The sequence below is a fragment of the Sebastes fasciatus genome, chromosome 17 (genome assembly GCF_043250625.1).
Source record: "Sebastes fasciatus isolate fSebFas1 chromosome 17, fSebFas1.pri, whole genome shotgun sequence".
NCBI classification, from domain to species: Eukaryota; Metazoa; Chordata; class Actinopteri; order Perciformes; family Sebastidae; genus Sebastes; species Sebastes fasciatus.
In genome coordinates, this window is record NC_133811.1 from 22,221,711 (window position 1) to 22,246,556 (window position 24,846).

The window sequence follows — 24,846 nt, forward strand, 5'->3', positions numbered from 1 at the left end:
CTTCAGATTAGATAATGCCTTTCTTTATCCTGCTACTATCCGGACGTGCTCCACCCACCCCCTTTGCTCCTTAGGTCTAGAGCTCTGTTATCTGTGGACCCATCTGTCACAAGGATTTAGATAAATAAATGATGCCGAATGTCATTGTTATGACTTTAATGCTTAATACTCCAACCCCCGCTCTGTGCATATTGTTCGCTTAAGGAGTGACATATTTGATATTTCATAAGCTCATAAGTATCAGATCTATGTCTCTCTTGATTAATCTGCAATACTAATCTGCTGAATTGATATCGAGGACCGTTATTCTGTTTTAGAAGATTAGATTTATTTAAAGTTAAAGTTTGTATCACCCACTTTGCAATTCTATCGTGACAATAATCATCAATTGATGAAATTACAAATGAAAAGGGATGTAATAGCATTTCTTAGCAAATTGTGAGAATGATTTCAAGCTGATTTTTGACACCAGGGCACCAATGTATAAGCAGATGTCCCCTCCCACACACACACACACATAGGGAGGAGAAAATCTGCCAATCCCGGCTAAAAAACAGACAGATGACTCATTCTTTGCCTTCAATGCAACATCTGCAACTTAGATACTTTGCAGTCATTAAGCTCCTCCAGCTTTAAAGAAGATGCACTGATGGTGGACAAATTGTACACGGCCCAACAAGGGAAAACATGCCTGAAAATGTAAACGGATATCCACGGGTATTTACCTCGTATGTCGTCATATGAGGGTGAAGTTCATGACCTCAGCTTCAATCTATGGGAGGGGCTCCGTGATGCCGAGGCTGCTAATGGATTGCTTGAAAGTTTCTACACGCAGAGCCTGGGACGTTTGGAATATGTTGATCTGATCACGCCGGAGCTCGTTGGTGTTGCAGCTTGATTAGTTTTTATATTACAAATTTGAATGTCTTCTTAATGAAAGTGTTGTGTTTGAGTCCAAGTTGCAACAGGATTGTATTCGGAGGATCTCTTTGTGACTCAGGCCGATGTGACCTTCAGGACCTTAAGAAGATTGAACACTAAAATACTTTCCAGATAAAACAGTTGTCTGTGAAACTTGACTTCAGAAGGTAAGAATAAAAAGAGCTGAAATTATTTTAACATTTTTGAGCTTACACTCCAGTTAAGTTTGAGACTAAATTTTGATTAATGTGCATTAAAACAAATATTTGTTATTGGCCAAATTATTGAAAGAGAGTATTGTTTTGCTCTTTAGATGTTTTCTTGTAGCTGTAGTTTTCTTTCACAATGCTTTTCTCAACTTTTTAACCTCACTTGCCTCTAATATTTTCCTTCTCTGTTCAAACCTCTTAAAAAGATTTGGTGTATCCTCCAGTAAGCCGTCTCACCATGGAGCACTCCCCCTCCATGAACATGTCAGTGGTGGATAGAGACGATGTGGAGGACCAGCGCCCCCTCCTCCCGCCGAGGATGGTTCCTCCACCTCAGGCCTGCTCAGCGCAGTGTGGGATCCACCACACAGTCCACACATCAGCCGAACACCCCGTGTGGCTGGACAGAACCCAGGCCATGGCCACCACTCCTCTATACAACGGCCACCTTTACGTCGCACCTTCACCTCGCTCCAACAGGAGGGTAGACAAAGGCAAAGGGAAGAAATGTGAGAAAAGGTCAGCGGGGAGTAGACAGAATCCAACACACAAGGAGTGTAATCACCAGTGCCAAGCCAAAAGAGCAGAAGCTCACAGACTCCAGGAGAAAGTCACCTCTTTCTCTGACGTCCCCATTTCTCCTTGTGGGTCGCCCTTCAGGGGCCCCTGCAGGTCGCACTTGGACGTCAAGGATGTTGAGGGCAGAGCGCGCCGCAAGTCAGGCAACGTTTTTTTGGAGATGCACAACCGCCAGAGTCTCCCGGAGATCATCATCACCAGCAAAGATGACGACTTCCAGTCACACAATGAGACGTTCCAGCATCGCCAGGACCTGACCGAGGGCAAAGGCCTTCTCCCGGGTGCCGAGTGTCCCTGCCCGAACCCCAATCCCAATTCCCAAACCAGCCCAAAACACAAAGAGGACGACAAGGACGACTCGTACTCGAGGACCCACAACATCGGCTGGCGGCTGGTCCACAGGAGGGCTCTGTTTTTGAGGAGGCAGCGGCTGAACGACTGCGCCCTGGCAGTGGGGATATTCGGTATGGTGTTGATGGTGACGGAGACGGAGCTCTCCTGGAGCGTCTACAGCAAGGTCAGAAAGACAGGAAAACCAGACTGAGACCCTGATAATTCATTTGAGCAATGGGAATGTAAAGGTTTTTTAAAAATTTCAAGAAAAGAAATCCCTCTGCACAAGTGTAGTTATCATCTTTTCTGAAAAGAACACATTTTTTGTCAAAGCCTTACTGCCTAAGTAATCACATTTTTGAGTAATAACATACTTCACCCTTCACTTCATTTGTCTCTGAGAAAAAGAAAACCTGTTAATAGTCCTCCAGGGATATTTTTTCTTTGTTTTACTTACCCTTTTCCCCCCACATAATCTTTATAACTGCACAATCTGTCGAGTTAGCGTGAGACATTGATCTCCCACCAACTGCAGGGAAATGCACATTACCCGCATAAGATCATGTTCATTAAATCATGCCAATGGATTATCTAAATGTATGTGAGATTATAAGGTTACAGAGAAGCCATTTCATAGATTGTGCTTTGTAATGACTAACAGCCATCAGCTCCACAATGATGTCATGTTTGCGTGTGTTCATCTGTGTGTGTGTTTGTGTGTCTCGCAGAGCTCCGTCTACTCCCTCGCACTCAAGTCCATCATCAGTTTCTCTACGGTCATCCTGCTGGGCTTCATCATAGCGTACCACTGCTGTGAGATTCAGGTAACTCATCTGTTCATAATTATTTCAGGTTTGCCCACGGTCTCCTCCAGGGACATTCTCTCAAATGTAGAGGTTTCTTTAAAAATCTGTTGCAAAAAGCAGTCCATATTTGCAATGAAGGAATCACCAACTATACTTTTTTCTTTTTTTTTGGATAGTCATTTCATGGGGAACTGGAAATGGTCTCATTTAAAAAAAGCACTGAAGTTTCTACACCAGTGATTCCCAAACTTGTATCCCTCTAAAATTGAGCAAGGTCTTTTTATGCCCACTCATCACAAGTTACGGCACTGTGAGCAAACCAAGAAGTGATTTTTTATTCCCGGGCTGTTTCGTTCGAAGGATTTTTAGAGATGAAAGTGTCAAATATAATAAATATTTTACAAGGGGAAAGAAAAAACTGAAAATCATTGTGTGAAACAGAAACATGTTTTCTTTTCAAAAAGCTTAGTACAATGTTTTCCACTTATGCAGTTGTACTTCCCAAGACTAACAGTATAAGATGTGTAAACCTTGAGACCTTCCACAAATATCTTGGATCCAAGTTCGATGGTCATTTTCACTATAATGCACTCTTCCCGCCTCTCTGGCAGCTCTACGTTCATGACATTGGTGCAGAGGATTGGCGGATTGCCATGACAAGCGACCGTATGGCTCTGGTAGCCCTGGAGCTGGCGGCGGCGGCCATTCACCCCTACCCCGTGGGTCTGATGGCGTACTTCCAGGAGACCTTCCAGCACACCACGGCTCACCTATCGCTGTCAGAGACGGAGCTGGAGATCATCCTGGCTCTGCCCATGTTCATGAGGCTCTACCTGCTGGGCCGGGCCATGATGCTGCACAGCCGCCTCTTCACTGACACGGCGTCTCGCAGCATTGGAGCGCTCAATAAGGTGGGAGGTCACCCGTGGGCTGCCTACACAATCTGGCTTGGATAATACTATGATGAGATCATAACACTTTTAAATGAAAGAGGCTTTGCACCGTCTATTTTGATGTGATTTTGGGGCAGAAACCTGTTAAGGGACATGATTCATGGGATCTTAAAGTTAATATTTTGGATTTGGGCTGGGCTTCCTCTATGAATATTTCAACACATCTGTTTATGTCTTATGTCTAGGTGGGCCGAGGGGTCTGTAGAGGTGTGGCAATTGAGGTGTGACTATCAGTTTGGCCCCCATGAACCCCAGTGGTTTCACATGTTGATTATGTCCCCTTTGCTAGCTCTCCTTTGCTTGTCTGCTTTCTTTTCCACAGTTTGATAATAAGCACCCGGCTAATCCCTTCCCTTATAAATACTATTTAAGAGTGATGAAAATGACCTTTGTCTCCCCACCGCAATGCCAAACCTACGATCCATGTATCAAGCCAGATTGAGAACAAGTTTTCTTATCCCTCATCTCCTCTGTAATATATAATCATAATCTGACAGGTGCTATCCTAAATAGTCTGGCTAAGTAGGCCCCTACTGTCAAAAATCGTGACGCAAATGCATTCTCGTTTTGTGATCTTTAGATCCACTTCAACACCCGGTTTGTGGGGAAAACACTAATGACCACCTACCCCGGGACTGTGCTGATGATTTTCAGCGTCTCTCTGTGGATTGTGGCAGCGTGGGGCTTACATGTTTGTGAGAGGTATGTGGTGATATATATCGGCCTACTGCTGCATCTGTAGTGGAGTCTGTAGTGCTCAAGGCCTAATATATTTAATATTTAATTATCATCCAAATATTGGCAGATGCACAGTATTACTTTAATGTTTCTACTGCAGCAAAAAATCCAATTTTCACTCTGCTGTAAAACATCTGTACTGACTGGATGGCACTGACAAGCTCAAATATCACCTAACCTTGACTTGTGGGTTAGGGGGGAAAAAGTCATCAGTAATGTGAAAGTAGAGTAGATATTCATTATTCAGCTACAGCAAACAGTAAAGCAGCATTTGAGACCAGAAAAAGACAAAATATAAGCAACATGAAAATATAATAATATCCTTTTTATTCCTACAGACACCACAACTACAGGGACCTGAGTAGCAACTACATGGAGGCCTTGTGGATGGTCTCTGTCACCTTCCTGTCCATCGGTTACGGAGACGTGGTGCCTCACACCTACTGCGGTCGCAGCATCTGCCTCCTCACTGGAATAATGGTGAGTCAAGGGGTTTATAGTTTCCTCTATAACAAGATCCTGACTGTAAATCATAATAAAAGTGTTTAATACTGACTGTCACAGGGAGCTGGCTGCACAGTCCTGGTGGTGGCGGTGGTTGCCAGGAAGCTGGAGTTGACCAGAGCAGAGAAACATGTTCACAACTTCATGATGGACTCCCACATCACCAAGAGGGTAAATACCAATATCATCCTCAGTGTGGCTTTATTTTACGTAGTAATGTTAATTAAATAGGCCCAAAAATGAGAGAGATTTTGCACAAGTAAGAAGCTGCGAGCGGAGTGAATAGGTTTACCTTGCTTCGAGACAAATTGTTTACAGAATACTCCAGCAGCATGTTGTTTTTTAGGAAAAAAAAGCCTAAAAACAGAGTTTCATGAGAAAACAGCAGATTATCTCACCCCACAAGCAGATTTTTTCTCTTGTTTTAAGAAAAATCAGGTTTGAAAGTTGAGTATAAGACAAAATGACTGTAGTACACAGAGTTAAACACATTATGTTGGTGTTGTTCAGCATGTTGCAGTAAAAAAGCAGCGCTTTCAGGTCATGTGCATAAACATAAAATAACTCTCCTGATTTTCTACATCCCTTCACTAGATAAAAATTGCTGCAGCAAATGTGCTGAGAGAGACTTGGCTTATCTACAAACACACTAAGCTGTCAAAAGAAAGAGACCACAGCAGAGTCCGCATGCACCAGCGGAAGCTGCTTCTGGCCATCCACCAGTAAGACACTTAACCCTAATATAAAGCTGTTTTTCCTGTCTTTTCACTTGATTTGCTGTGCTTGTGTTACATGTGCTATGGTGTAATAATTATCTGTTTATCAATCAGTACCTAACATTAGTACCTTTACTTCACTTGGCTTGAGTTTTCCATCCTGGTAAACAGCGTATCAATGTGAAAATAAACCTTTAAACCAATACACATGAACACACACCTCTTCCTTCCTTCCTTCCTACCTTTCTCTCTCTAACAGATATTTAATGATCATCCACCCTTATACCCATTTCCAACAAGAAATGACTAAATGTATGAATTAAATCAGTTTTTTTTTTCAAACCTGTCATAGAAGAAGTATTTTTATTCTATAAAAATGTGATAGAAAAGTCATAGTATAGTATTCCATAAAAATAATTTAAACATAATAATATAATATGCGATAAAAAAATTCACAATATAGCATGTCATAAAAAATGTCAATAAAAAGTCATAGTATAGTATGTCGTTAAATGTCATAAAAATGTATGTCATAAAAAAAGCCATAGTATAGTATGTTATAAGAATGTCATAATAAGTGTATGTGATTAAAACAAGTCATAGTATAGTGTGCCATAAAAAAAGTTTTTAAAAAATCAATAAATCACAATATATGTTATAAAAATGTCTTTAAAGAAGTCATAGTGGGCAACCCGATAGCCAGGTGAAAAGTTAGAGCGCATACCACAATTCACTTTCAAGTCAACGAAAGGCAAGAATTGCCTAAAAACAATATGAAAAATTCATAGTATAGTATGCCATAAAACACATTATATGTCAAAAAAGTCACAAAAGTCATTGTATAGTATGCCTTAGAAAATTCAAAAAATTGTCATAGTATAGTATGCCATGAACAAATTATAGTATAGTATGTCATAAAAACGTCATACAAAAAGGCATAGTATTATGCCAAAAAAAAGTATGTCAAAAGTATGTCTTAAAAAGTCAGTCATGATATAATGTGCCAAAAAAACAACATAAAGATTTCATAGTATAGCATATTAAAATATATATATATATAGTATGCCATAGAAATGTCAGATAAAAAGACATGGTATAGTATGTCATAAAAATGTCACAAAAATGTCATGATATGGTATGCTATAAAAAATGTCATTAAAATTCATAATATAGAATGTCATAAAACGTCATAGTATAGTATGCTATAAAATATAAATATTATAGTATAACATTAAAAGTTAGAAAAAAAAGTCATAGTATAGTATAACATAAAAAAATGCCATAAAAAAATTCATAGTGTAGTATGCCATAAAAATGTCACAGCATAGAATGGCATTAAAAAGTCCTAAAAAAGTCATAGTATAATATGCCAAAAAAATTCATAGTATAGTATGCCATAACAATGTCATAAAAAAAGTTATTCTATATTATGCCATAAAAATGTCAATAATAAAGTCATAGTATAGTATGCCATAACAAATATCATAAAAATGTCATAGTATAATCCAATTCAATTCAGACTTCATGAAAGTTACAGTCAGTAACTTTAATAAAGACTTTTTGTCATATTTGTTCAAACTGTCACTATATCCTGACAGATCGCATGTATCAGGTTCCTCTATTTTCTATACACATTCTATACAGTATATACTACATACTACTCATCATAGTACGCTGTCTTAAAAAAGTTAAAAAAGTTTTCCTGAGATTTAATTGTTTTCCAAATTATTTGGAGCTGTGAGTAGCCACTCCCATTTCCTTTGTACAATGCATTGTGGGAGAATAGTGTCCATCAACAGCACACTCAAAAATTGTCTGTATATAGTATACATACTGAATGGTTTAAGTATAATTTATATTGTCACTTTTCCAGTGTGAATAAAAAGAAAGAGAACTGCTTAAAATCTGCATAATCTGTAAGCAGTGTTTTTGTGGAACTACTTTCGCTCTATAACAACTGTCCATGTGTTGTATTTATGGGTTGTTTATTGGTAATGTGGGTGAAATGGCCCTTTAAATTTCTCTTCTCATCACTTTTTTTATATTATAAAAGTAGTAATGTCATTCTAACCTCCTGTAGCATCTAAAACTAAATCATTTTGTCCCCAGGCTGCGGCAAGTGAAGATAGAGAAGAGGATACTGGCAGACCAGGGGAATGCACTTGCGGACTTCTGCAAGGTGAGAGAGGCAAGTGAACGCATCATTTTCTATCAGGACCTGACAAAGCCTCAACAAAGTAGCATCTAACATTCCCTGACGCCTTTTCTTTCTCTTCTCTTCATGGATTTACACGCACCTCCATGGACATCAACCCCAACGCAGATGCAAGCCCAGTTGTATGACGTGCTAGCAGAGGTGCAGGGCTGCAGGGGGGAGCTGGACACACACATCCACAGCCTGGAGAAACACATTGAAGAGCTGAGAGAGGGCTTCAGGAGCCTGATGCCGCTCCTGTCCAACACCCTGTCAACGCAGAACTCCTCCATCCGCCACCTGCTCAGGGAGAGGGAGGTGAAGACGGAGACTGCTGGTGCAAGTGTGGACAGGTAGAGAGAGGCTGAAGAAGGTGATCGAGGAGAAATAAAGGCTTCTCAGGTAGAGCTATCTGCCTGTAATACATCTAAAGTGATCATGTTGGGACATTTTCCTCACAGGAGGTGGACAGATGTGTTAATAACAAAGTGAAGGCTGTATAGAAGTATGTAAAATTGTATTAAACGAAATAGGTAGCACCATTTTATGTAGCGGAAGTACCATAGAAATGTAGAAATTAGTCATAATTCACTCCTTATGAAGGCTTTTTGCATCTTTCCTGGAGTGTCAGAAAAAAAACTGACTGTGGCAGTAAAATAACCTAATAATAAAACAACCAAACTGTAATTGCTTTTTTCATAAAATCTTTCGACATACTACTATGACATTTTTTGGTGAAATTTTTCGAAATACTATACTATTACTTTTTTTCATGAAATGTTTCGTCATACTTCACTATGACTTTTTTTGACATGCTATAATAAGATTTTTTTTCATGAAATTTTTCGACATACTATACCATGACTTTTTTTGGTGAAATTTTTCGACATACTTTACTATAAAATATGTTAATGAAATTTTTCGACATACTATACTATTACTTTTTTTCATGAAATCTTTCGACATACTATGACTTTTTTTCATGACATTTTTCGATATACTATACTATGACATTTTTTGGTTACATTTTTCGACATTAGTATACTATGACTTTTTTTCATGAAATTTATCGACATGCTATATGACTTTTTTTCATGACTTTTCGACATACTTCACTGACTTTTTCCATGAAATCTTTCGACATACTATACTATGACTTTTTTTGGTGAAATTTTTCAACATAGTATACTATTACTTTTTTTCATGAAATATTTCGACATACTATATACTATGACTTTTTCATGATATTTTTGGACATACTATACTATTACTTTTTTTCATGAAATCTTTCGACATATTTTACTATAAGATTTTTTAATGAAATTTTTCGACACATACTATATTATTACTTTTTTTCATGAAATCTTTCGACATACTATACTATGACTTTTTTGGTGAAATTTTTCAACATGCTATACTATGACTTTTTTTTGGCGAAATTTTTCGACATATTTTACTATAAGATTTTTTAATGAAATTTTTCGACACATACTATATTATTACTTTTTTTCATGAAATCTTTCAACATACTACTATGACTTTTTTTCATGACATTTTTGGACATACTAAACTGACATTTTTTGGTGAAATTTTTGGACATACTTCACTAACATTTAATAAATTTTTTGGACATACTATGACTTTTTTTCATGACATACTATACTATGCCTTTTTTCAGGAAATCTTTCGACATACTACTCTGACATTTTGATGAGATATAGGCAGGTTTTGTTTTTTTTAAATATTTTTCAACTGTTTTATGGCGTTTATTTTTAAGACATATTAATCAAATTACAATTAAATTTGTTTTCCTTTCTTACAAGACACTGCAGAAAACCCTCCGCAACCAAAAAATAAACCTGGTTAGTTTTGGAGAACAGTTATCATTCCCATGTCAGTGAGTAGCTTTACCTGTGAACAGTGCATTTTTCTGATCATGTAATACAAAATGCAAGTATGCATTGCAATGCATGTAAGTTCAGTTTGGTATTGAAATATTTAAGAACAGTTTGTAACATTTAGGGGGATCTATTAGCAGAAGTTGAATATAAGTATGCTCTATTTAGTTTATAATCAACTGAAAAAATGAATAATGTTCTCGGCTGGATACCGCCAGATCCTACACACTGCACCTTTAAGATGAAAATAGAATTATGAAGATAACCTGTAGCACTTTTATAAAAATGATAAAACCTCTGCATGAAATGTCTCAGACAGTAAGAAATCCTTTCCTTCAAAAAGTAAACTAACCACACAACCATTGCTTTAGCCAAAACAATATTTTATTAAGAGAGACAGGGTTGGAGGGTGGAGTTACAGCAACAACCGATCCGTCGACATGAACAGTGGAAATCCATCGGCTGTCCGGTTCGTCTACAGGTCTTGTTTCGGATCAGACCGCTGGGTCTGCCACCGTCTTGGTGAGGCAGAAGGCGCTGATATCAACCGGTCCATCCCCTCCTCTCCCCTTCAGCTCCAGGGAAAACAGCTAGTGCTGCTTCCTCCTGAATGAGCACCCTGCAAGAGGAGACAATGACAGTTAAACAAAAGAGAAGCCTTACAGTACAGAAATACTGCAGGCGGCGCACACTGCTAATTGTCCTACACAGTGCTGATACAAGCGTCATCTTTCCCCCCCCATCATTGTGCTAGCACCAAGCTCAAAAGTGGAAGCTTTGACAGCAAAACAATTAGATTAGAGATTAAACAAGCTACACAACGCTAACTACGCCACCAACAGTAAGAGTTATTCTACACAGTAGCTATAAAGTAGATATTTGTTCTCAGCCTTCGAAAGGGGGGAGCCAGTGGTCTAGCTCAACCCTTCTGCAAACCGAGGTCAATCTGGCACTGGAATGAGATAGGAAATCCATGATAGAGGAAGTCCAGTCACTTGGCAGTGCGGCCAATAAACTTCAAAATGTGTCGCATATGAACACAATTCATGCACAAATCATTTTTCCGGGTCTGAAGCACCAGCTGAATGCCAACAATCAGGTGACTTTACACTTAACGTTACCCGTCCACACCGGTGAGATGATATTGAATCAATGGTTCAGTGTGTTATATACACTCTGTTCTCAATCTTTGTCCATTGTTTAAGTATGATTATGAACACAAAGCAGAAAAAAAAGACTCTAAAAAGGTTCCCGTTAAGCTGTCACGCATAAAGTTGTAGCATCTGGATCAAATATTGTTCGATATTTAATGCGTGAGGCTACTGAACGAGAGAAAATGTTCACACAGCAACCAGTTCAATACAAGAAATAACAGTAAAAATCACATTCATTTCAGTTTAAGGCCAAAATCTTCTATCAAGATACAGGTCATTTCAAATCTCGATAAAGATATATATCACAATAAAGCATGTTTTCTGGTGATTCAATAAATAAATAGTCTATATGAAATAACCACATGGTAAAGTATATTTTTGTATACTGAATTAAATACTTGACAAATCAAAAGTACTGAGTATTTTGGCATTAATTAAGAACTTGAGTGCCAAATGAGCACAACAGTTTTAATTGAAATTATAGAGAAAAAATAAATAAATATAAGCCTAGCCTATAACGTGATAAAAACGATATAGAAAAATATATACGATAGACAATTTTTTTATATCATTTTGACAATATATATTGTCATATAGCCCAGCCCCATTTCATTCATATGCAGATAACGAAGAATAAAATATTTTGTGCTCAAACTTACAAACCTCATTCAACTTTAAAACCAAATCCTCCATGAAAAGTTATTTATTGGTTTGTCTAGTGTCTCTTATGGCAAAACAATGAGCGTACGCTTATTTGTAAAAGCCAAATTTAAGGCATGAAAATGGTATACTGCATTCTTATTCTCAGTTCTGTTGCTGTTGAAAAGGACCCTTACAAAATGCTTGCATCAATTAAGGAATATTGCACAAATTGGTGATCATACATTTTGGGTTCCTACAGGACGTATACCATTTCGTAGCAACTTAAAAATGGCGGGGCGTATAGACTGGCTATTATCGAGCTGCACTAATTATCTCAACTGTACATGTTAGTAAGAGACCCGTGCTGTGGAGCCAGCCATTAAACCGGTAGTGAGCATATTGATGGTTAATACTGACCCTCTGTGAGACGTGCTTTGCCTCCAGTGGGCTGACACAGGACCGTAGAACAACCAACACACAGCACGACTGTCTGCGCGTGGCTGAACACTGTCGTGATCTTGTAGCATCCTGAAAAGAAGACAAGACAGACAAGACACCAGTTACAACTCTGACGTCAAAGTAAATTAATAAATACAATGAGGAGCACCTTCAGTCATAGACTCATCCCCCCTCGGCACAACACAAAGCGTCTGGGTCAGTCCTTCATGCTGGTAGCCATCAAGCTCGACAACCAAGGCTGACCCCCACATGAAAACTGCACTATCTGGACTACCTGCAACCACCTCTCCTAACCACTGGTGCACTTTAAACTTACTTTACACTACATCCCATATACCATTTTACCATTTTATAGACTGCACATATTACATCTATGTACACTACTTTTTTTTTATTGACAGACGGTACACTATGTCCATTCACTATGTATATTCTGTATTTCTATTTATTGTTTTATAATCTTTGTGTACACCTGTACCTCTGTATCTGCGCTCTGACACCTGAATTTCCCCCCAGGGATTAATAAAGGTTCATCTTATCTTATGTTGCATGACAGTATTGAAGAAAGTGAATCTGCATGGACAAAAAAAACAAAGAAACTATACCTGGACATTTGACATCCATGAAGTAAGAGTTGGGACTCTGAACAAGACGCTTCTTCTTGTGCCTCCTCTTCTCCTCCTCAGGGGATGGGTGCAACAAGTCTTTTGCGAGCTGCATTCAAGAAAAATGGGGAGAAATGAAACAAAAAGGTGAGTGAATCCCATCAGAAATCTGTTGATCAGTTAAAACTATCATTTAAGATAACGCATAGAATGAAGAGATAAAAAAGTGGAAACTGACAGCAAAACAATTCGATTACGGAGATTAAACAAGCTACACGATGCTAACTAAACCACCAACAGTAACAGTGTTATAATATACAGTAGCTATAAAGTAGATATTTGTTCTCAGCCTTCGAAAGGGGGGAGCCAGTGGTCTAGCTCAACCCTTCTGCAAACCGAGGTCAATCTGGCACTGGAATGAGATAGGAAGTCCATAATAGAGGAAGTCCAGTCACTTGGCAGTGCGGCCAATAAACTTCAAAATGTGTCGCATATGAACACAATTCATGCACAAATCATTTTCAATAAAAAAAATTCAATTAAAATCTGAAGCACAAAAAAATATATTTTGGGTTCAACCAAAGCGCATTCAAGTTTAAACCAAATCCTCTATGAAAAGTTATTTATTGGTTTGTCTAGTGTCTCTTATGGCAAAACAATGCGCGTACGCTTATTTGTAAAGGCAACTTTTAAGGCATCAAAATGGTAAAGAAGATTAAAAAAAATATATCTTTATGCTGATGCAATGATTTAAATATGGTCATTGTATCAAGAGATGGTGAGCAAGCTGTCTGTGTATTTCAAGATTCAAGAGTTTAATTTGCCATTTGCACCTAATATAAGTACATTGTAATTCTGAGCAGTTTACACCAAGTCAGCTTTAAGAAAAGAAAAAAGGTAGAAAAGGCACAAGGTAATTAAAGTACAAAATAAATATCACATTCAACTCAACACAATAAATTAAAAAATTAACACGCCCTCTGCATAAGAATGATACCCCCAGAATACAAACATACAGTATATATATGTATGTATGATCCATGACCATGTTAAAAGAACTTGTAACTAATAAAAAATATTTTAAAAAATAAATAATTAATATATTTCAGACTATTACACAGTGGAAGGCAGCATATTGCACAGCATTACAGTGCATTCAGGTCAGGTGTACTGTGTGTCATTGATGGTATATGGAGGTGAGGTGTGGGGTATTTGTGTCCTTTAATGTCCTTTGCAGTGTGTGTTTGTTATGAAATGCTGTTTTGTCTGTATGTGTTTTTGCATTTGTGTCTGTAGGACCCCCTCAAAAAATGAGATCTTACATCTCAAGGGTCTATCCTATCCTTTCAATAAATTAAAATAAAATAACTGCAGTTAACTTTAATGTTAGGGTTGTTTTTGTTCTGCTAAATGCTGCGTTCAGGCTCCTCTGGTGCGTTCAGGCTCCACTGCAGGCCTACATAACTCATTAGGTAACGAAAGGCTACGCATTTACGTAAATCTTGGGTAAATCTCTACATATTTGAGGGTTATTTGTTCATTCACCCATTCATTAACCTAACGACATTAACATCCAGTCTAAATCCCGGCTGTAAACGTTTAGTTTTCTGTGTTTTAAGCTCCTTCGTGTCCTCTGTTGAACTGGCTCCATGTCTGCGGTGTGCGCGCGGCCATCTTGTGTCACAATGCGCCTCACAATGTGCAGAATTATTGTGTTAAAACTGGAATTAAAATCAGCTTAAGCTTCTGAAACCGACACGAGTCGAGTCGCTAATGTCTTTACGTAAAGGTTGAGCCGTGTGGCGGCTCTCCAACACTCTATTAAATGGTAAAATGTCATTTTACACCGGCCTCCGGATACTCACTGGCATGTTGGCGAGGAAATAGCCGCTGCCGAAAAGGAGGCATCACCGGAAGCGACGGGTTGATATCCGTGGCTCGTTTGAGCACAAACCGGACGTGACGTGTTTAACAGGACGTGGCGGCCATGTTGGTGAGGTCGAAACTCCGCCCTGGTCCCTCTCTCTCTCTCTCTAGGCTCCCTCAGCAGAGCAAACCTTTATATATGTTTAAACTCAAGATGTCCAAATATGCACAACGATAATTACTATTTTGACGAAAAAATACAAAATATCTCTTCCTATAAAAAGTGCAAATACGAAATAATATAGAATATTATAACTTTAAGATACACTCCCCACTTTTGTTATTATAATAATAATAATAATAACAGTTATAATAATAATGTTTTATATATATATATATACAGTATATTAAAATTTTAAAAGTGTAATATTTATTTATATATATATATATTACACTTTTATAATTATAAAAAGTGCAAATACGAAATAATATAATATAGAATATTATAACTTTAAGATACACTCAACACTTTGTTATAATAATAATAACAATAACAGTAATAATAATAATGTTTTATATATACCATATATTAAAATTATAAAAGTGTAATAAATATATATATATATATATATATATATATATACATGCATACAGCATATATACATGTATAGCATATATACATGTATACTATATATATTAGAACAGTGTAAAGACAGTTGCATTACATTAAATATGGCAATCCCAAACCACTTATCGTATTCCCAATTATTAGACTATATGCTCTGTAACAGTGTGTGTTTATCAGTAGTGGAAAGTAACTGTAGGCTACATTTACTTAAGTAAGCTACTGTACTTTTTCTGTACAATTTTTAGGTGCTTGTACTTTACTTGAGTATTTCCATTTTATGGTACTTTATATATTCTACTATTAGCAGAATAAAAAGTCATTGAAATGAGCTCCACCTTTATACCAGCTGCAACATTAAAGTGATGTACACATTGATGCATTATTTATTATAATCCACTGGCATTCTATATATTATTCTGAAATAGGCCAGTGTCATGAGTGCCATGAGTACTTTTATTTCTGGTACTTCAAGTATAGTTTGGTGCAGGGCTTTTACTTGTAACAGAGTATGTCTACACTGTAGTATTGTTACTTTAGTGAATTATCTGAATACTTCCTCCACCACACCACTGGTGTTCATACTCTAAATGAAATCAAATAATGAACAGTGGAACGTTAAAGTAATTTTTTTATTAGTCCTTTGAGGGCCCCCTGGTGGCACTTCAGGGCCCCAAGCAGCTGACAAACTTTGTCCTCAATATCAGATATGTAACAGATTTTACAGATTTTTCAAGTCTTTCTTAATACAATACCAACATGCCTACAGTATATGTACATTGAAAGAGTTCTTGTCCATGAAGCAATCCCTTCTTAGTCCAACTGAAAAATAATAAGCTTCAGGAGCCTGAAATAGACAAATAAAGTGTGTATCTTCCAAAGGCATTGTCTTTTTAGTATAAAATTCCCTCTTTTGTGCTACAATTCCTTCACTGCAGCTCAGCAAGGAAACCCTGTGAAAACACAAAGAGGGAATTTCATACGGAAAAGACAGTAACTCTGATACAAACACGCTTAAAACACTCGCCAAATCTCAAAAAAAGGTGCAGTCTGTGGTCGATAAATCAGCGAGTGTTAACCTGTCACTCTGGCTGACAACTGTGAGATCTGATAGCAATGGTTCTCTGGTATGTGGCTGCTCTCAGTCTTTGTCCTTGGTGTAAATTCTGACTGTGAGCAAAACAAAGCAATAAAACGGATCTGTAAACAGGGTTCTGATTAGCTGTCCTGGGTAAAGCATCTGGATTTTAATGTGCCACATTGTCCTCCATTTTTATGTACCGCAAGACTGTTAGTGTTAATTTATTCATCTCATGTGTTACAAAACCACAACGGAGGGAAAAATAAATGTGTCTTGTTATTGTTATATACCAAATTCAAAGTAGATTAGTTCTCTCAGAAAGAACTGCCCCGTTCCTCCTCTTCTCTCTGTTCAGAGATGTGTTTTTTGAGTGGATCTCTGAGTGCCATCCGTTCCTTTATCTTCACATAACACTCACACTCAGCTGGGAAGCGGTTTCTCTGAAAGACAGATCAGAAATCATCATACAAATCATCTTCATATTCCTCTGCAACCGTTAATCAACACTGTAGAGTGTATTTACAGTATGGTATGTCATTGATACGCCTAAACTAATACCTTGACTAATATAATTGAAACAATCAAACATACTAAAATGTACTGTGGTATACTAGGTGGGGTACTATAGATGCAGTTTACGTAAAGGAACAGTGTGTAACATTTCGGGGGATCTATTAGCAGACATGTAATATAAAATACATAACTATGTTTTTATTAGTGTATAATAACCTGAAAACAAGAATTGTTGTGTTTTTGTTAGCTTAGAATGAGCCCTTCATATCTACATAGGGAGCGGGTCCTCTTCACAGAGTCCATGTTGCTCATCCATCTTTCTACAGTAGCCCAGAACGGACAAACCAAACACTGGCTCTAGAGAGAGCCTTTCATGTGTTTACGTTACCTGAAGGCCACCGTAGTTCTCCGACACGCTTGTGAAACTGCGGTAACGTGAGCCGCAGAGTGCAAAACCGTGGTAACGCCAGTCGCCGTCTGTGTTATTATGGTAATGATGGCCTCTGAGCGAGGCGAACGGCGTTACCGCGGTTTTGCAATTGGCGGCTCAAGTTACCGCAGTCTTGGAAAGGGAGGCGCGAGCGGCGTAAGCTACTCAGTTGGTTGCAATCTGCAACCACACCCCTAGATGCCGCCAAATCCTACACACTATACTTTTAAGTCAAATTAAAATTATTCTGTTGTAAAAAGAAATGCTAAAAATGCCATAATCCCAGATTTCAGCAATTAACATGGTGAGTACAATAATATCATTACCAATAGAAAAGATGGCCCATTTAAGATAAGTTGTAGTAAACCAGAATTATCATTTGTGTCACAATAAAAATACTGACTTGCAAAAATGTTAAACCACTTAAAAGTACAAAAATGAAAGGACAGTAGTCATAAATTATTTTTCTAAACAATTTAACCGATTAGATGCAATTTTAATGTATGAACTAAAGTGAATTGTGCACACACACACACAGTGTTGGCTACACACCTGCAGACAGAGACGCATTAGGCCTCCTCTCTCACCCTGCATCTCCAGTGATGTCAGGAAAAGAGGCAGTGACTTCTCTGTAATTCTGTTTCCTACACAAAAACACCATAACAACATAACCATTTCATTAAATCCTCAGTAGTCCATGTAAAGTGCCATTATTTGTTTTGTGCAGAGCCCTGCAGAAGTAGCTGCTAATTAGCACCCAGCTCATATATGAAAAACAAATAAATAAGAATTTCATTGATGTAATTTGACCTGTAAATAATGCACCTCTCATTTATTTATTTATTTATTTATTTTTTCTAAACAGTTGACAATAAAAAGGTAAAATAATGTAGCACTTCTCTAGACGTACAATAAAAAAGAATGATATGATAAGTAATAAAAAAGTGACGTAAAAACAACACCATCTGTGCTATAGCATTTTGAAAAGGAAACCTTTGCACTTTTGATTCTGAGGAGTTCACAACATAATTGCTGGGATGAGCACACCACAGTTACTGACCTGCCAGGTTGAGGGAGGTGAGAGTCCTGTTTCCAGGCAGAATAAGCTCACCGTCCCTGTACTGCACCGACTGGTCCAGCAGGGGGTTCACTATCTCCACCGGCTCTACCTGCTGGTGGAGAGACAGAGAAGTAAACAGGTGCATGACAGAACTAAATCTTTGCTCAACAGAAAAATTGTGTAAAAAAACAAACCTCATTCAGGGAAGTACTTGATTTGCAGACCTGCAGAGAAAAAAAACAACAAAATAAAAACCATCTGAATTATTAAAAGTACTGTACTGTGTGTGCTTATACTTATAGATTCAGAAAGCATGTCTGTGGTACCTCCTGTGCAGATTGCTGTTTCTCTTTGCCCACTTGCTTGCCACTTTTGCTGTGAGACGCCTTTATATCAGAAGCTGGAAGAGATTTAAAGAGACAGCAATGAAAAGATAATCCCCCTCGGCTGTCAGAGGATAATAAAGAACAAGTGTTTGTCTGTGACGGAAGCGAGTACATTTCTTGTTAGACTTTGGGTTCTCTTTGTTGGCAGCTGGTTTCTCGTCTTTTTTGGATGTTTCCTGTAAATTAAAATATCTCAAGATCACTTGTCATGATTTACAAACCATGGGAATCATATGAGTTACAAAGTAAATTCCCTCTTGCTGTCCATTTTACACCGTTTTTCGACATGTTACCTTTTTTTTCCCTTTGCTCTCCCCTTTGCCGATGCTCAGTGAACTGCTGCTGGTTACCGAGACAAGTTGCTCAGCAGGCTGGTCAGCATCTAAAGATGCCTGCAAAAAAATAGAGTTAATGAATAGAGTTTAAAGAGGACTTATTATGTCTATTTTCAGGTGCATACTCCTGAAAGGTCTTCTCTGATTGGTCAGCTGGCCCACTGTTGTGATTGGTCAACCGAACCAAACTCTTCAGACTCCGCTCCAGCTCCGCTTTAACTAGCTTTGTTTGAGGGCGTACCAAACTAGCTGCTAGGCAGGTATTATGCAAATGTGTTACTTGGTGACATCACCATGTTACAGTAGAAAAGGCGGGACTTCAAGCAAGACGTTTCAGGAGCAGTGTTTCTGTGTGGAAAAGTAACTCCCTTTGGCGTGGACTTTTGGCTTTGTAACTTTGTAGACCTTTTACATGCACAAAAAAACTATATTACACACTAAAGGAAATGGTAAAAGCATAATAGGTCCCCTTTAGATGTCTTTGTTAGAACGTCTCATACATGTCCTTGCACTTCTATGCTTGTGACAACCTGTTTGAAACCTTTCAAACGAGAGCATTTTTTGCAGAGTAATGTTAGTCAGTGGTTACTTTATGAACAAGTCACTTTGATGTGTAGGATTAGGATTCATTTTAAGGTAGGGTGGGTATTAATGTTAGACATTGCTGCACTTACAGCCTGCGTTCTTTCCAGAAGCATCTTCCTCCTCTCCACAACTTCTTCATGAGTGAGAGCAAACTCGCCAAGTACCTGAAAAGTGGTTAAGGGGTTGAGGCTTATTAAATTACACAATATAATGCAATAAACCGAATATAATTTCAAACAATTTAACCACGGATTTAAATGCATTATATCTCAGGTTAAAATCTTTAATGTAAATGGATACCACAGCCAGATGAGCAGCTCCCGAGTCTCCAATCTGATTGTTGGACAGTGAGAGACAGAGCAAAGTGCGGTTCAACCGCAGGCCCTGAGAGACAAAACAGGATGGAGATTACAACACCTCAGCGGTCATGAGGGGAACATATAGGGGCAGATATGGAGTCAGTTCTGGGTCATACCTGTGCGATATGTGTCGCACCTGCATCACCGATAGAATTGAAGGCTATGTTGAGTGACAAGAGGTTCTTGTTAGTTGATCTGGTTGTTGAGAGAGCTGACCCAATTAGATGAGCGCCCTTGTCTCCTATCCCATTGTTTCTCAGGGACAGGTGGGTGAGGCTTGACCAAAAGAAACACAAGACATGAATCGGACATGCTTTTATTTGTGTGTGTGAATGCAAATACAGGTTTATTTGAACGAGCTCTGTACTACTATGCAAGATATGTAACCGCTTGGTGACTCACACGCTGTCTTCAGAGAGGAGAAGGTGGAAGCTCCGCTCTGGAAGATAGTTGCCCTCCAATGTCACAGCTCTAACATTAAACAAAGAGGAGGGGAAGAATAAGCAACTCAGTGTTTGACTGATCATGTTCAACATACTGTGGTGCAATTTCCTCTGCAGCTCTGCAACATTTTTGTCTACAAAACCCAAGTCTCCAGTGTGAATGACAGCATGAATCCACTCACCTGAGGTTGGAGCACAGCGATATTGTGTTCATGAGGGAGATTACCATTCGATCTGTCAGTCCCGCCTGCCAAAACCTGTGGCACAGAGGACAAGATTACACAAGCAAACAAGAACAAAACAGTGACAGCTGTAACCTTGTTCTCTGTAACAAGAGCGCATCAGCCCGTTACTCACTGAAGGCTCTGGAGCTTGCTCAAGGAGAGAAGCATCTTCTGCAGCACTCTGGAAATCTGCTCATTTACCTTCCACCCTGTGTGTAACAGATAATGTTATGTTTTCTCCAACATCCAGCAGAAATACTGAGTGACATCAAATACGAGGGAGTTCATTGTTGGCTGCAGACTGCTAAGGGAGTCAAATTAGAATTAAAAAGAGACAAATGTGGCTGTAAATATTTCTCTGTGGTGTTTTATTCTTACCAAAAACCCTCAGGTTCTTGGCGCTGAGGGGGTCTTCATTCTCCAGCTCCACTTTGAGGCACGGATTAGACCAGATAGGTGTAGCATTTCTATGTAAGCGGCTGTCCTCTGAAGGTACAAAGAAGTGAGCTGCTGAAGCTGAGATTATAAAAAGGACAATTAGTGGACATTCAGACTTCCTACATAATGATCTATACATACAGGAAGGTATATTTCCAGTGTACCAAGCTTTCCTTGGTCTTCCAATTTTCTTTGGTTTATATTTTTAAATTACACATTCAAGAGTGTGTTCAGAAAATCTAAATTAGATCAGATTCAGTGAACCAACAATTCCTGCCACTGACAAATTAACACTCGGAAATATACATGTATTTTATACAGGGAACAGTAAGATAGTAGTATGTGTCTACCACACATTCAGATCAGGTTAATACCTGTGTTCACCGTGCTGACAGCTGGGATATCCTTCATGTGCAGAAGAGCACAAAGCCTCGGGAAGTCGATCTCCACATTGCCCAAGCAATGATATTCATCTGTGGGATATATTGGGTTTAAAGCACTGACCGTACGACTCTCATCTGATAAACAAAAGCAGTCTGATAATGTTACTTACCAAAGGTCTTAGCTTGCGGTTTTTCATTTGGATTTGACCCTAAAAACAACAGAAAGCCCAGAGTTTATAGCCACTGAGCTTTGAGTTACCATATCATACTTGTTACGAACCAGCTTGTGATCGAGAGTAGTATTCCCATCCCTGACATGTATAAAAGATTCAGCACTAGCATTAGGGACCAGTCTGCTGCGACAATGATGTGAGTAAAGTGGTTCAAAACGCTGCAGTTGTAAAAGACATTATTACTGACTCCAAAGTTATTATTCTCAAGACATCTTTATAAAATGTATACAACATGATCTCATGGCATCTCATGATGAATAGACATGTAATAATGTTAGGATGAGAGCCCAACTCTGAATACATGGATGGACATCACAATGGACATTGACAAAATGGAGAGGATAACAGCATATGTTAACCATGAACTGGAATTATTTGTGTCACGCTGGGACAACTGGGTCAACTATGTAACACCCCACAGAACAGATTTTATTTTTTACAAATCTCTTATTGTATGATAATGAAAAAGATCACTCCCTATTTGTTCATACTGTTGTTTTCAATGTTTGTTTTTATGTGTATAACGAATCTTAAAATACGGCACTTTAGACAGAGATGGTTGGGTGGTGTATGTATACAGGATCTGTAAATTATGTCAGGTATGTTTGTTGCAAAGTGTCAATGAAAATATTTAAAAACTACTAGGCCTACTTAGTACCATTTTGAGATACTTGTAGGGTACTTTATCATTCTCCTTCACCATAGGGAAATATTGTACTTTCACTACAATACAATATAACACTGACAGAGGTCAGTTTGCCACCTAATAAGTACTTTTACTTTTGATACTGCATGTACTAAATTTTGCTGCTAATACTTTTGTTTTGCATACGTAAATTATGAATGCTGGACTTCTAATTGTAATGGAGTATTTTTTATAGCGTGGTATTAACTACTCTTAATAGGCTACTTTTTCCACCAGTGCTCATTGTAAAAGCTGTGTATTTAACTAAACTTGTCAAAATGAAATCCCAAAACTTAAGTTCAATATTATAGGTATAGAAATTTTAAAAAAGTTACACAAATAATAGTGCCATACCTCCTTTTTATTATTGGCATCTCATGATGAATAGACATGTAATAATGGTGAATGACAGTCTTGATTATTTAAAAACTACTAGGCCTACTTATTTCCAGAGTTGTAGAGTAACTAAGTACCATTTTGAGATACTGGTAGGGTACTTTATCATTCTCCTTCACCATAGGTAAATATTGTACTTTCACTACAATACAATATAACACTGACAGAGGTCAGTTTGCCACCTAATAAGTACTTTTGATACTGCATAAGTACTACATTTTGCTGCTCATACTTTAGTTTTGCATACGTACATTATGAATGCTGGACTTCTGCTTGTAAAGGAGTATTTTTATAGTGTGGTATTAACTACTCTTAATAGGCTACTTCTTCCACCAGTGCTCATTGTGAAAGCTGTGTATTTAACTAAACCTGTCAAAATGAAATCCCAACTTAAGTTCAGTGTTATAGGTATAGAAATTAAAAAAAGTTACACAAATAAAAGTGCCATACCTCCTTTTTATTATTGCATTATCATTGAAAGTCTACATTTTATAATTTACAGATTAATAAGATTTTAAAAGTTGACTCATTTATGACAGCTAAGTTAGCATAACATTAAGTTAGCATAACACTCGAGCTGCTTATGAAAGACTCATCTTACCTGCATTTTTCAAGGCTTCCTCCTCAGCAATAGCCTTCTCCGTTTTCTCTTTTTGTCTCTTTTTAGACATTGTTGTGTCTTGAAGTCGAAATAACAGTTAAATCGCCAGATAAGTGAGACTAACTGGTAGTTAGTTAGCTAAATGAACTCCTGGGCGTCGTTACTATGGTAACCAACTCTCATGTCCAACCTGTGGGATTTATCGCGAGATTTCTGTGATTCATCGCGAGACTTCTGCTCAGGGTCCTTTCACTCTTGAAAATGATCTTCAGTAAGGAACTCCTGTTTGGTCTTCTACTTTCAACATCTACAAATATTAAAACAAAATACTTATTTGGAATATTGAGTGTAGCTGCTAGAAAAGCAATTACTAAGAAATGGCTTGAACCAGATACCCCATCATTAGAGAACTGGTATGATGTAATTTATGAAATATTTGTAATGGAAAGAATTACTTTCTCAATGAGGCTTCAAGAAACTAAATTTGAGGAAATTTGGCTAGAGAGGAAAAAGTATATTTCCCCAAAACGCCCTTCTTTTGTTTAATTTTTCTTTTTTTCTAAATATAATTTTTTTAATTATGATTTTCTTTTTATCTCATTTCACATGAAAAGCACCCCATGTTCTACGTATTCTATAATTTCATTGTAAAAAGTGGAAATGTTGGTTCACTTCATATTTGTGTCTAATTAAGTATGTTTATGTAAATTTCTGAGTACAACCAAATAAAGGAAAAACAAAAGAAAAAAAAATTGTGAAGCATTAAAAAAAAAAAAAAAAAAAATGGAAAATGATCTTCAGTAAAGATTTGCTTGTTGGGAATTATGGAAGTAGATTATGTGGCCTTTACGTTAAGTAGCTGAAAACATTAAGTTGCTGAAAACATAATTTATAGTATTATTTAACTCAATATCTAACCGTCGTAATCTCGCAAGTTTCCAATTGACGTTGTAAGTGCCAACAGTGAGAAACTAAAGATTGCCTTTAGAACTGTTCTTTTCAGCCTAAAGACAATGAATCTGAATCTGAGGATTAGATGGCTCACTTGAATCAGTGCTTTAAATTCATGTTGATTGTTGAAAGTGATCGGAATGATAATATGATCAATCAAGTATTTCTATTGTTTGCATTATCTGTTTCATTCCTGCATAACGTTTCCCTCTGCAGAGCAGAAGATATATAATGTCATAACTCTATTAGACCTTCATTTTAGGTTATAAATATAGTTTAACTTTTCTCATATTACTCTGAACCACACTAGCAGAGCACCAACACACACTATCTAACTATCTAAAGAAGCAATATTAAATGCACGACAAATATAAGTATATTCACAATAATGTAGTGCTTTTTATTAAAAAAACAAACAAACAAAAAAACAAAAACAAATATAAAACAAAAAGTAAAAACCAACAGCATTTTTCATGACTTAAGAATCATAATTACAAACTTTTTAACGAGTGGAAGAAGTTTTTTTGACAAACTGTACACA

The 24,846-nt window shown here is 37.6% G+C and overlaps 3 protein-coding genes and 2 non-coding genes across 8 annotated transcripts in view; 1 reads left to right on the forward strand and 4 right to left on the reverse strand.

The window, feature by feature from the left end:
* Positions 1-946: 946 nt before the first annotated feature.
* Positions 947-8,640, forward strand: LOC141754185 (small conductance calcium-activated potassium channel protein 1-like). Of its 3 annotated transcripts, none has more exons than XM_074613086.1 (10): positions 947-1,088; positions 1,337-2,226; positions 2,771-2,866; positions 3,460-3,759; positions 4,382-4,503; positions 4,878-5,019; positions 5,104-5,214; positions 5,638-5,765; positions 7,869-7,947; positions 8,083-8,640. In XM_074613086.1, exons 2-10 carry the CDS (start codon positions 1,369-1,371, stop codon positions 8,308-8,310), a joined length of 2,064 nt encoding a protein of 687 aa, XP_074469187.1. In that variant the 5' UTR covers positions 947-1,088; positions 1,337-1,368; the 3' UTR covers positions 8,311-8,640. The 3 variants fall into 3 exon arrangements, with proteins under 3 accessions (XP_074469187.1, XP_074469189.1, XP_074469188.1); XM_074613088.1 differs by having other exon boundaries at positions 7,869-7,938; XM_074613087.1 differs by lacking the exon at positions 947-1,088 and having other exon boundaries at positions 1,334-2,226.
* Positions 8,641-10,217: 1,577 nt separating this feature from the next.
* rps27.1 (ribosomal protein S27, isoform 1) lies at positions 10,218-14,723 on the reverse strand. Its single transcript, XM_074613097.1, has 4 exons — positions 14,577-14,723; positions 12,712-12,820; positions 12,065-12,175; positions 10,218-10,470 (listed from the first exon to the last, which is right to left on the reverse strand). The coding sequence occupies exons 1-4, from the start codon at positions 14,580-14,582 to the stop codon at positions 10,442-10,444; spliced, it is 255 nt and encodes an 84-aa protein (XP_074469198.1). The 5' UTR covers positions 14,583-14,723; the 3' UTR covers positions 10,218-10,441.
* On the reverse strand, positions 10,729-10,858 carry LOC141755100 (small nucleolar RNA SNORA35). Its single transcript, XR_012590808.1, has one exon. It is a non-coding gene; the product is annotated as a small nucleolar RNA SNORA35 (small nucleolar RNA).
* On the reverse strand, positions 13,049-13,178 carry LOC141755099 (small nucleolar RNA SNORA35). Its single transcript, XR_012590806.1, has one exon. It is a non-coding gene; the product is annotated as a small nucleolar RNA SNORA35 (small nucleolar RNA).
* A 1,093-nt stretch (positions 14,724-15,816) lies between the features above and the next one.
* Positions 15,817-24,846, reverse strand: part of lrrc71 (leucine rich repeat containing 71) — a 67,382-nt gene continuing 58,352 nt past the window's right edge. Inside the window, exons 2-18 of one of the 2 annotated variants that reach the window (XM_074613094.1) lie at positions 23,355-23,459; positions 21,610-21,648; positions 21,431-21,529; positions 20,997-21,134; positions 20,752-20,827; positions 20,577-20,651; positions 20,354-20,422; positions 20,068-20,227; positions 19,893-19,976; positions 19,682-19,756; positions 18,966-19,064; positions 18,785-18,848; positions 18,613-18,686; positions 18,481-18,510; positions 18,287-18,395; positions 17,779-17,870; positions 15,817-16,723 (exon numbers count right to left, since the gene is read on the reverse strand). In XM_074613094.1, coding sequence (XP_074469195.1) covers positions 16,598-16,723; positions 17,779-17,870; positions 18,287-18,395; positions 18,481-18,510; positions 18,613-18,686; positions 18,785-18,848; positions 18,966-19,064; positions 19,682-19,756; positions 19,893-19,976; positions 20,068-20,227; positions 20,354-20,422; positions 20,577-20,651; positions 20,752-20,827; positions 20,997-21,134; positions 21,431-21,529; positions 21,610-21,648; positions 23,355-23,424 — 1,479 coding nt within the window. In that variant the 5' untranslated portion in view covers positions 23,425-23,459 and the 3' untranslated portion in view covers positions 15,817-16,597. Of the gene's footprint in view, positions 16,724-17,778; positions 17,871-18,286; positions 18,399-18,480; positions 18,511-18,612; positions 18,687-18,784; positions 18,849-18,965; positions 19,065-19,681; positions 19,757-19,892; positions 19,977-20,067; positions 20,228-20,353; positions 20,423-20,576; positions 20,652-20,751; positions 20,828-20,996; positions 21,135-21,430; positions 21,530-21,609; positions 21,649-23,354; positions 23,460-24,846 lie in introns of both variants that reach the window. The other variant, XM_074613093.1, reaches the window with a different exon arrangement.

Excerpts from the sequence above, each read along its gene's own strand:
- LOC141754185 (XM_074613086.1), top strand. The coding sequence starts at position 1,369 with ATGGAGCACTCCCCCTCCATGAACATGTCAGTGGTGGATAGAGACGAT. Across the intron at positions 2,227-2,770 it reads CCTGGAGCGTCTACAGCAAG|AGCTCCGTCTACTCCCTCGC; the intron begins GTCAGAAAGACA and ends TGTGTCTCGCAG. Across the intron at positions 5,766-7,868 it reads CTGCTTCTGGCCATCCACCA|GCTGCGGCAAGTGAAGATAG; the intron begins GTAAGACACTTA and ends TTTTGTCCCCAG.
- rps27.1 (XM_074613097.1), bottom strand. Across the intron at positions 12,176-12,711 it reads CATGGATGTCAAATGTCCAG|GATGCTACAAGATCACGACA; the intron begins GTATAGTTTCTT and ends TCTTCTTTTCAG. Across the intron at positions 10,471-12,064 it reads CAAAGCACGTCTCACAGAGG|GGTGCTCATTCAGGAGGAAG; the intron begins GTCAGTATTAAC and ends CTCCTCTTGCAG.